A 12,313-nucleotide genomic window follows, 5' to 3' on the forward strand; every position below is an offset into this window, starting at 1 on the left:
ATGTATATTGGACAATCAAATTTAATATTTAAATAAACAAAATTCGTTAAGGCTGGGTCATTGACAGAAAGCTTATTTTACACAGCTCCAGCAAACTAGGCCCTACATGCATTTATGAAAGATTTTTGTCTCACCTAGGGTGGCGGAACGTCCAGGGCTCTGATAACTTACAGTTGAAGTCGGAAATTTACATACACTTAGGTTGGACTCATTAAAACTCATTTTTCAAACACTCCACACCTTTCTTGTTAAAAAACCTCTTGAGACTAGGGGGCAGTATTTTGATGTTTGGATGAAAAATGTACCCAAATGAAACTGCCTATTTCTCAGGCCCAGAAGCTAGAATATGCATGTAATTGGTAGATTAGGATAGAAAACACTCTACGGTTTCCAAAACTGTCAGAATATTGTCTATGAGTATAACATAATTGATATTGCAGGCGAAAACCGGAGGAAAATCCAACCAGGGAGTGTTGTTTTTCTGAAACCTCTCTGTTCCATTGCATGCCTTCCATCCATTTAAAGGGATATCAACCAGATTCCTTTCCCTATGGCTTCCACATGGTAACTGAGTGAGGTTTGTAGGCCTCCTTGCTCGCATACGCCTTTTCTCTCTCTTGCTTGCACAGACCTTTTCTCTCTCTCCACTATTGAAAAAGCTACCGTCCGGTTGAAATATTATTAATCATTTATTGTAAAAACAACGTAAGGATTGATTATAAAAAATGTTTGACATGTTTCTACGAACTTTACGGATACTATTTGGAATTTTCGTCTGCCCGTCATGACCTGCACAAGCCTGTGGATTACTCCACAAAACGCGCCAAACCAAATGGAGTTTTTTGGATATAAAAATAATCTTTATCGAACAAAACAAACATTTATTGTGTAACTGAGAGTCTCGTGAGCGCAAACATCCGAAGATCATCAAAGGTAAGCAATTCATTTTATTGCTTTTCTGACTTTCGTGACAAATCTACTTTGCTGCTAGCTGTTTGTAATGTTTTGTCTGCTGAGAGAGCTGTCCTAGCATAAACGCTTGGTTTGCTTTTTTGAAAAGCTTTTTTGAAATATGACACGCCAAGTGGATTAACAACAAGCTAAGCTGTGTTTTGGTATATTGCACTTGTGATTTCATGAAAAGTAAATATTTTTAGTAATTTAATTTGAATTTGTCACTCTGCAATTCAGCGGATGTTGACGAAAATGATCCTGCTAAAGGGATCGGTGCGGCAAGAAGTGTTAACAAACTATAGTTTTGGCAATCTACTTTGTGCATGACAAGTAATTTCTCCAACAAAGATTATTTCACTTACAATTCACTGTATCACAATTCCAGTGGGTCAGAAGTTTACATACACTAAGTTGACTGTGCCTTTAAACAGAAAATTATGTAATGGCTTTAGAAGCTTCTGATAGGCTAATTGACATAATTTGGTCAATAGGAGGTGTACCAGTGGATGTATTTCAAGGCCTAGAAATGAACATACTTTAGTGCGAAAGGTGCAAATCAATCCCAGAACAACAGCAAAGGACTATGTGAAGATGATGGAGGAAACCTGTACAAAAGTATCTATATCCACAGTAAAACGAGTCCTATGTGGATATAACCTGAAAGACTGCTCAGCAAGGAAGAAGCCACTGCTCCAAAACCATCATAAAAAAAGCCAGACGACGGTTTTCAACTGCACATGGGGACAAAGATAGTATTTTTTGGAGAAATGTCCTCTGGTCTGAATGAAACAAAAATAGAACTGTTTGGCCATAATGAATATCGTTATGTTTGGAGGAAAAAGGCGGAGGCTTGCAGGCCGAAGAACACCATCCCAACCGTGAAGCACGCAGGTGGCAGAATCAGGTTGTGGGGGTGCTTTGCGTCAGGAGGGACTGGTGCACTTCACAAAATAGATGGCATCATGAGGGCGGACAATTATGTGGATATATCGAAGCAACATCTCAACACATCAGTCAGGAAGTTAAAGCTTGGTCGCAAATGGGTCTTCCAAATGGACAATGACCCCAAGCATACTTCCAAAGTTGTGGCAAAATGGCTTAAGGACAACAAAGTCAAGGTATTGGAGTGGCCATCACAAAGCCCTGACCTCAATCCTATAAAAAATGTGTGGGCAGAACTGAAAAAGCGTGTGCGAGCAAGGAGGCCTACAAACCTCACTCAGTTACGCCAGCTCCGCCAGGAGGAATGGGCCAAAATTCACCCAACTTATTGTGGGAAAGCTTGTGGAAGGCTACCCAAAACTTTTGACCCAATTTAAACCATTTTAAACGCAATGCTACCAAATACTAATTGAGAGTATGTAAACTTCTGACCCAGTGGGAATGTGATGAAAGAAATAAAAGCTGAAATAAATCATTCTCTCTACTATTATTCTGAGATTTCACATTCTTAAAATAAAGTGGTGATCCTAACTGACCTAAGACAGGGCATTTTTACAAGGAATAAATGTCAGGAATTGTGAAAAACTGAGTATTTGGCTAAGGTTATGTAAACTTCTGACTTCAACTGTATATATCCTAACATCACTTTGTTGGGATCTCCACTCACGCCACCCTGTCTGCGTCGCACCAAACAACTAGCATCACAAACACCAGGAATCTTAACCTTCAGTTGGTCAGCATTCACATTTACCGTTACCCCGGTAATCACTCCTTTCAGTGGCACCCATTTCTGGAGAGCAAAACAATTCACATCACTTGCCCCCATTCGTTTAACACGGAGGGCCTGCTCCCTCTGACCAGCAGAAACACAAACAGTTATCATAAGACCACTTCTGGTTACCCTCACTGATTCCACAGCACCCAACTCTGTTTTCGGGCCACCCTGAAACCATAAACGGATGAGCCAAAAGGCAAGGGTCCACTTTATCCAAAAACGTCACTCCTCCTGTCACAGACTCATCTATATCCTGACCCTCGGTGCAAGCCTCGGACTCCAAGAACTTCAACACACCTACTTCCTCCGATACTTCACCCTCATTCACTTCCATTTCTCCTCCTGTCTTCAATTCACTCTGATTACAATTTCTACCATTCTTCTTTAACAAACCATCTCTCCTTTTCTAACCATTTTTTATCGACTCAAGCTTGTCCTCTTCCTCCCTGTCTCTCTTAGACCTCCTCTGCCTCTCATTTTCCCTTAATTCCTCCTCCGTATTCCAAGTATAAGTCTCCTTATGGTAATACTGCACTTCTCCTGACATACACTACCGGTCAAAAGTTTTAGAACACCTACTCATTCAAGAGTTTTTATATTTATTTTTTACTATTTTCTACATTGTAGAATAATAGTGAAGACATCAAAACTATGAAATAACACATACGGACTCATGTAGAAACTAGAAAAGTGTTAAATCAAAATATGTTTTATATTTCAGATTCTTCAAATAGCCACCCTTTGCCTTGATGACAGCTTTGCACACTCTTGGCATTCTCTCAACCAGCTTCACCTGGAATGCTTTTCCAACAGTCTTGATGGAGTTCCCACATATGCTGAGCACTTGTTGGCTGCTTTTCCTTCATTCATCCAACAGCATCAGAATGCTGTGGTAGCCATGCTGGTTAAGTGTGCCTTGAATTCTAAATAAATAACAGTGTCACCAGCAAAGCACCCCCACACCATAACACCTCCTCCTTCATGCTTTACGTGGGAAATACACATGCGGAGATCATCCATTCACCCACGCTGCCTCACAAAGACGGCGGTTGGAACCAAAAATCTCCCATTTGGACTCAGACCAAAGGACAAATTTCCATTGCTCAAATGTAAAAAATAGTACAAATAAATTAAACCCCTTGAATTAGTAGGTGTAGTAAAAATGTGAAACTGTAGTGTACATGTTCTTGCCTTGTCAAGGGATGCCATTTAACCGGCTGTCACAATCTCCGTACGATCAGCACGAACCCCCAGGAAGCAGCTGCTTCGTCTTGATGTTATTCTTTATCAATTGCTGCCGCAACGTTTTTCCATTTCAAACAAGCACGCTCTCTTTCTCCCGAGTTCCTCGATTCGCTTGCTCAGACCCTGTGCCCCTCCAACGACAGGGTCTGGTCTATCTTCGGTTAGTTATACGGAAAAAAGTATGGTGCCGCGCTGGCTGTATGCATAAATCAGTTGCTATTGTTTTAACAGTACATAAAGTTATTTCAGTATTTACTAACGATAGTATTTATTATGTCCTTGCTTTTATTTCAACAAATTCAGCAACAAAGGAATTTATCGAGTTTCTGTCTTATTATAGAGTTGGTTGGTCGCTACAAGAAACCTAAAAACTGACTAATGTGAATGTAGCGCCACCCTGTGCCTAAATAGCTACAGTCCTCCAGCTCATCATTGCATGTCACAAAAACAAGTGCAATTCTACACTTTTGCCATGGGCAGACAGAAAAATGTACAGTTTTGTAGCTAATCTCATGCTATTATACACATTTTGCCACATTCAATCTGGAGGGGCCCCCAACCGACATGTTCATACTCTATCAGGGGGAGGCCTGACCTCAAGGAGGCCCACAGAGGAGAGAGAGTGGAGGGTAGCCTGTTGCGCAAATGAGAAAAGTCTATCATCTTTGCTAAAACTCTCTTTACTTTCCTCCTTTTCTAGCTTCCTTTCATTTCCTCCTTTCCTAGCTTTTCCTTATTTTCCTCCCCTCATTTCCTTTCCTCACATCCTTTCCTAGCTCCCTTTCCTTTCCAATCTTCCTTTCCTTCCTTCCTAGCTTCCTTTCCTCCCCTTCTTGGCATACCTAGCTCCCTTTCCTCCTTTCCTTACTCTCTTTCCTTTCTGCCTATCCTAGCTTAATTTCCTCCTTTCCTATCTTCCTTTCCTCCTTTTCTTAATGTCTTTTCCTTCTTTCCACAATGGATAATAATCATTTTTGTGTCATCGTCAATGATTTTAATGGCATTATACTGTATCCACATGTGTGAAAGCTATGAAAGGAGTTAGGAAAGGAAGCTAGGAAAGGAGTTAAGGTAAGGGACCTAGAAAACAAGGAAAGGAAAGGGAGCTATGAAAGGAATGAGGAAACTGGGCTAGGAAAGGAGGTTAGGAAATGAAAGTAGGAAAGAGAACTATGAAAGAAAAGATGAAAGGGGGCTAGGAGAAGAGGAAAGGAAGCTAGGAAAGGAAATAAGAAAAAGGAAAGTAGGGAAGTAAGCTATTAAAGGAGGAAAGGGAATTTTGCTAGGAGAGGAGGAAAGGATAGGAGGAAAGGAGCTAGGAAGGGAAAGGAAGAAAGAGAACTAGGAAAGGAGGAAAGGAAAAGTAGCTAGTTAATAGTATAGGGTTTATGTGAAAGGACACTTTTAGTGACAGGCCATGCTGCAGGACTGCAGCTGGATACTGTAGATTGCTCAGGCTTTAAATGACCTATCCACAGTTGAAACAATATACTGGAGTAATTTACTGGAGTACAAACATTGGAGTAAACAGTAAACATTGGTTTAAAGAAAGCTTATATTTTAGGTTCTGATGGGGTGTAAAGCCCATGAGGCATTTAAAAGTTACATTCTTCAAGAATCAATGGGTATATATCACTAATTTATAAATCCCCAAATATAGCATCTGCAGATTGCCCCTTTAATCCATCATTGAGATGAGTACAGGTGACTGACGCTTCGACGCCAAACTGATGTCTTCCTCTGAAAGAAGTAGGACGAGTCCAGGTGACTGACAGCTTGACATCAGTCACCTGCACTCATCCTTACAATGGAATAAAGCTTCAGCAAATAAGAAATGTATCTCTGCATTTTTTGTTGAGTACTCCCAACTCCTTCCTGCCTCAAATTACCGGTTGTCCTTTTGGAAGTTTTTCTTGGTAGGCTATTTTGTTGTATTTTTGTCATTGTTGTCAAGCACCCCTTCTACTTTCTTGCTGTAGCGCGGAGGCCTACCTGAACTCGTTTAGCAGGGCCACAATCAATTCTACATCAGCTCAGATGTTCGGGGAAATAATTTGAATGTATGTGTCAGACGTCAAGTTCTGATGAACCAACACGTTCCTTTATTTTAGCAAAAAGGGTACAATTTATCAAAAACAATATAGGTCTCAAACAATTTTATATAAAATATTATGCACAAGTACATTGTGTGTAACCAAAAAAAACAATTATATTATGTCCAACCCAAAAATGTGATGGAGGGTGTTGGGTAAATAGGTTGGAAGAAAAGAGGCAAAGGAAATGGCTTGAATAAAGGAAGATAACATAAAACAGCGAAGTATCCTTCTCAGCCTAACCATTTGTCTTCTTTTGATAAACAGAGAAAATGTCCAAAATATGGGCCCTATTTATTTGGATATGTACATTTTATTTCAATTTTTTTAATGTAACACTTTAGTCATTTAACAGACATGCTTCTCCAGGCGTTGCAAGCGCCATGCTCTACCAACTGAGCCACACGGGACACGATTAATTAAGCAGGAGTATTAGGCTACATACACCAAAAACATCACATGAAATTGCAATATTTCCTCACGGGAAATATCTAAATAAACAACTCCACAATTGGCTGATGTATGACCAGCTTTTAGGAAGGGTTGTGCATTGCCTCAACACAGTTACCTGTGTTTACAACTGCAGTGATCTCTCTCCTATGCTGTCCACGACCTGGGCCTTCCTCGGCATGGTTAGGAGCAATAACACATAATACCAGCTTCAGTTGTCTGTATTCGTTTTTATCCAGAAATCTTCTTTAAGTTGGTAGATCAAGACAGTACCCATCGAGGTAGTTACAACTCAAGAGAGACTCTCTGAAAGTGGCCAGGGATAAAGTGGCATTCAACATGAATGATATTTGCTAAGCAAAAACATTGTGGTTCAAATGGCCTAATGAAATCTTTTTTAGGGATTTTCTCCCAATCTAATAGAAACCTTCCTAGAAGATTAAAAAGTAGGTGTTTTGCATCATCACAATATTAGCATTTATCAATAAATTAAAAAAGTAAAATACTCATGTGCAAATCGCTTTTGGGCATTGTATTCCTCAAAATATTTTTATTTTCACACCATAGAAGAATAAACCTGACATCAAATGTATCAAAAAGTAAAGGGGCGGCAGGGTAGCCTAGTGGTTAGAGTGTTGGACTAGTAACCGCAAGTTCAAACCCCTGAGCTGACAAGGTACAAATCTGTCGTTCTGTGCCTCTTAACAAGGTACAAATCTGTCGTTCTGCTCTTAACTGACTTAAAGGTAAAAAGATGATAAATGTAAACTATCAAATAAATAAAGTTATAAAGCCAATTAGAATGTAATAGGGAATCTCTGGCTCTTGTCTGCTTCCAGGTTTTTCAGAACAGACCCATTCCAACAGACCTATTTTATGAGAAATACAATAACAGTTGTTATTCCTCCTCTTTTGTAGTTTTTAATAGTTGCCTTTATTCCAGTTTTATGCTACTGGTGTAGTTAGTATTCACGCTGAGGTGGATTTAGTCAATAGTTACATTAAACTGTGAAATAAATAAATGGCTTTGTTGCCACTGGTTGGCAGTGGTTTAGTGCCAGATGTATGGCATGGTTTGCAATCAATGAGGTGGTATAGCAAGCCTTATACATCCAGCTGCCTTTTTTCACTGTGCTGCATCAGCTAAATGATTAAAGGTTCTTGTATTGTTTTTCATTGTATGTTTTAAGATTTACTACTATTGATAACTTTATCATAACTGTGAGTTGATGTTAGGTTAGAGGTCAATCTTTTTTTAGTGTATTTCATGTGATTGGACTGTATGTCTATTTTTGTTGACAAGTCTAAAATAAAATAAAAATGTAACAGTATATATTTGTTTTATTTATTACTAAACACTGCTTTATCATTTCAACCATAAAAAAATATTCCCAGGTAAATTTCAGTTTTAAAAAAATAATTAAAAAAGAACTCTCCAACACAGACAAAAGTGGATGAAAGATGGTTAAAAGGTGCAATGAGTTCAGAGTTCAGTTTTATGCGTCTGTGCTTCTACTCTGGCTCTTGTTTCATAGACCTTAGTAATGTGGGGATAGATTGACTCCTCCTTTGAATTCCCACTGATGTAATATTGGTCTGTGTCTTCACTGTGCCAGGCCCGCTGTGGTACCTCTGTGGCTGATGTCCATGGAGGGAGAGCTGATGTGAGTGAAAGACCAGATGGGTGGAGGAGACACGGCTGTCTTGTGTGGCTGGGCTACCACATGCAGAGCAAGGTGAAATTTCAAGCCTCTTATTTCCCTTTCTTCTCCTGCTGACAGTCAGACATGATGGGCTATAAGTGTCTGTGCTCAAAAGGCTAAAGTCTTGTGAGGTCACTTCCTGGTAGTTGTCCTCACACTGCAGGCGCTTGCAGCTGGGTGGGGCAGCACTGGGGAAATCAGAGTCCAACCAGCTAAGCTTGCGCTTCTGATGGAGCAAGAGTGAAGAAAAACATAAATTAGATAAAAGTCTTACATATTATAGATTGCTGTGGGAATCATTATGACAATTATATATTAAACAGTGATAGCTAGAGCAGTAAGAGACCCACTTTGACTGGCATACACAGCTGATTTTGGTGCCATCGTGGCGGAAGACTGGGTGTGGGGTTCTGGGTGGCAGCGACAGGGGTCACATGGGGGAACCACATCTTCAGCATCATCTCTACCTGCAGGAGGGTGCGGAGGAATTTTTCTCTGGAAAAAGAGGAGTTCTGTCATTAATAACATGTTACGACATGAAACATTTAAAGTAAATGTGTGACTACACCATAAGTTCCTGCTCACTATGCACATGATGGTTTGCTTACCCCATGTCAGGTTTCTGAAGAATACCCAGGATCCTCTGTAGTCTGTCGATGGCAACGCTCGACTGGAAACTGCTAAGACCTCTCTCAAATCTCCCCGTCTTGAGTCCATTCAGAAGCTCCAACAGGGGTCTGATAAACTTTTGTAGCTCTGAACACTAGGAGAGAGAAGGGAAACAGAAAACATCAATATCTTCTGTCTGATAATGTCCCTGGGTGAGAAAATCAGTAACAAAGTATGTTTAAATCAGTCTTAAAAAATAAAAATAAACTCACTTTCTGAGCAAAGGCCAGGTCTCCTTGTGTGGTCTCCTCTGTGCTTTCCTTTGTGCAGAATGCAGCACTGCAAGAGGAAGCCACCATGGATGGGTAGATGTTGGTGTGGGGACTCCCAGCCATGGACCAGTGTAACCTAGGGGCTGTCTCGCCACCCCCGGCCAGGGGGAATGTTACTGAGCAGGTCTTGCCACCCCCTGAGCTATCTCCCTCGCTTTCGGAGGTGAAGACATCAATGTCTGCCTCGTCCTCCGTCACGTCGCTCTCGCTGAGGAGGAAGCTGGGGGTTGAGGAGCGGGAGTCGTAGGACGGCCATTTGGTGGACATGCTCAACAAATGCATCCCTGGAGAGAGAGAGAGAGAGAGAGAGAGAGAGAGAGAGAGAGAGAGAGAGAGAGAGAGAGAGAGAGAGAGAGAGAGAGAGAGAGAACATACCAGGTCAGTGCCAAGGGATATTACAATTAGTAATAGCTGATGTAGAGTTAATGGTGACCTAGGCATTACAACAAGTCCGGCATGTAGTAAACCCCTCCTTTAACAAAATGACATAGTCAGACATACCTATATCACAATTTAAAATGTAAAAAACGATCAATAAAAAAACAATAACAAATCAAAAACAATAACAACGCAAATTCATGGGTTTCACGTCACGTTCCAGAATACTAGTAGGTGTGTCCCCTAATAAATATTCAAGAAGGAATGCTGTTAGTCACTGATATTGGTTCAAACTCCACGAGCTGTTGCGTTGCTATCTATACGTGTGCTGTGTGGAGGGGTGACGCACCCTGTCCAGTGGGATTTGGCTGTATCGCTCTTTGATTTTATGTCAGCTATTAGTTACATTTCAAACATCTGACCATTTTAACATCAAACTAATTGACTACCCTGAAACAAAAGGCCAGAGGCTGCATCACACTACATTGTTTCACGCATTATAAAGTTGCCAATGTTCATTGAACGCTTCTCATAAATCCCCTATGCCTTTTCTTTAAATACTTACTGTATTCAGTTATTAAATAATATATAGATGACATACATAGAGAACTAAAGCCATGAACTGATTCCAGGTTGGTTTGAGGCGTTAACCAAAGGAAGGTTCGGGCTAGAGCTGGAAAAGCTGATCCTGAACCAGCGCATACTTCAGGCACAACCAATAATGATTTTACTATTTGCTTAATTATTGTAACCAACAGAGCACATTTGACAGTTCAAATCGAGCTTAAATAGGACTGGGGTAAAAACATCTCTAAAGAAAAACATAAGGCACAGTAGGCTATAGCCGATATATCTCTTACCTTTTAGGATTGAAGCCGATATCAAAACAATCAAATAAAACAGTCAAATTGATAACTAGTTGAATATCTGCTATTTCCTTCTCGTATTGCAATTCTGATAAGATCTTATTTTAAAATTTGACTAACACTGATGTTGATTGCGCGCTCTAGTTGTAAGAGTCCTCTATTCTCAACGTCTCCGTACTGTTTCCTCCAGTTCCTCCTTTCAAATTCCGTTTACCTTTCAGTGCTCAGTACAGCGAGGGGCAACATGTGAATTGCTACCATGCGCTACACGTGCTGAACTGTGTGCACGGCCGCGATTGGTTAGCACTTGGTAAAAAAAACGCTCTCATTGGTTGAGAATATAACCACTCAGTGACTTCGTAAATACTGATTGGCCCAGTAACTTACTTGTCACGCGTTTCTCTCACTGCACGTGTCAGACGTGTGAAAGGCTGTGGCTGTATCGTCAGCAAGGAAAAACACGAGGCAGTAACCACACGGTTTAAATAGTGTGGCTGAGGTGTCCTGTCCTGCATTATCATAATGTAAGGCTAGTGATTAGGCGGTACTTACGGTTTCGGAATCCACTGTGTAGAACACGGGACAACAACTGATGTCATCAGCTATGGATCAGCCTGATGATGATGCACTAGAGCTGGGGCAATAAATAATTGGATAATGGTCGAGTTAGGGTGGCTACCAACTAAACTCAGCAAAAGAAGAAATGTCCTCTCACTGGCAACTGTGTTTATTTTCAGGAAACTTAACATGTGTAAATATTTGTATGAACATAACAAGATTCAACAACTGAGACATACACTGAACAAGTTCCACAGACATGTGACTAACGTAAATGAAATAATGTGTTCCTGAACAAAGGGGGTGTCAAAATCAAAAGTGTCAGTCCTGTCCGTCCTGTCTCCCTGTAGCGCTGTCTTAGACGTCTCATTAGTACAGACATTGCAATTTATTGCCCCAGCCACATCTTCAGTCCTCATGCCTCCTTGCAGCATGCCTAAGGCACGTTCATTCCGCTTGCTTGTTTTGTCACAAACTGAAATTATGCAACTATTACAATTTTAGCAAGAAGGATATGAGTGATTTAGAGTAGATCATGTTTTCCCAGGTAAGCACAACGCAGTCAGGGGTACGCCAAATAAAAATGTGATTCACATTTAAATATACACTGCTCAAAAAAATAAAGGGAACACTTAAACAACACAATGTAACTCCAAGTCAATCACACTTCTGTGAAATCAAAGGACGCAACACTGATTGACAATACATTTCACATGCTGTTGTGCAAATGGAATAGACAACAGATGGAAATTATAGGCAATTAGCAAGACACCCCCAATAAAGGAGTGGTTCTGCAGGTGGGGACCACAGACCACTTCTCAGTTCCTATGCTTCCTGACTGATGTTTTGGTCACTTTTGAATGCTGGCGGTGCTTTCACTCTAGTGGTAGCATGAGACGGAGTCTACAACCCACACAGGTGCCTCAGATAGCGCAGCTCATCCAGGATGGCACATCAATGCGAGCTGTGGCAAGAAGGTTTGCTGTGTCTGTCAGTGTAGTGTCCAGAGCATGGAGGCGCGACCAGGAGACAGGCCAGTACATCAGGAGACGTGGAGGAGGCCGTAGGAGGGCAACAACCCAGCAGCAGGACCGCTACCTCCGCCTTTGTGCAAGGAGGAGCAGGAGGAGCACTGCCAGAGCCCTGCAAAATGACTTCCAGCAGGCCACTAATGTGCATGTGTCTACTCAAACGTCCTGCACGGTCAGAAAGACTCCATGAGGGTGGTATGAGGGCCCGACGTCCACAGGTGGGGGTTGTGCTTTTACAGCCCAACACCGTGCAGGACGTTTGGCATTTGCCAGAGAACACCAAGATTGGCAAATTCGCCACTGGCGCCCTGTGCTCTTCACAGATGAAAGCACGTGACAGACGTGACAGTCTGGAGACGCCGTGGAGAACGTTCTGC

General features: G+C 41.3%; 1 protein-coding gene across 1 annotated transcript; it reads right to left on the reverse strand.

Annotated features, from left to right (window-relative positions):
- Positions 1 to 5,990: 5,990 nt before the first annotated feature.
- Positions 5,991 to 10,600, reverse strand: LOC124042827 (circadian-associated transcriptional repressor-like). Its single transcript, XM_046360954.1, has 5 exons — positions 10,342 to 10,600; positions 9,044 to 9,387; positions 8,771 to 8,925; positions 8,513 to 8,657; positions 5,991 to 8,388 (listed from the first exon to the last, which is right to left on the reverse strand). Exons 2-5 carry the CDS (start codon positions 9,383 to 9,385, stop codon positions 7,972 to 7,974), a joined length of 1,059 nt encoding a protein of 352 aa, XP_046216910.1. The 5' UTR covers positions 9,386 to 9,387; positions 10,342 to 10,600; the 3' UTR covers positions 5,991 to 7,971.
- Positions 10,601 to 12,313: the final 1,713 nt, after the last annotated feature.

Source organism: Oncorhynchus gorbuscha, linkage group LG09, assembly GCF_021184085.1.
Source record: "Oncorhynchus gorbuscha isolate QuinsamMale2020 ecotype Even-year linkage group LG09, OgorEven_v1.0, whole genome shotgun sequence".
Lineage (NCBI taxonomy): Eukaryota > Metazoa > Chordata > Actinopteri > Salmoniformes > Salmonidae > Oncorhynchus > Oncorhynchus gorbuscha.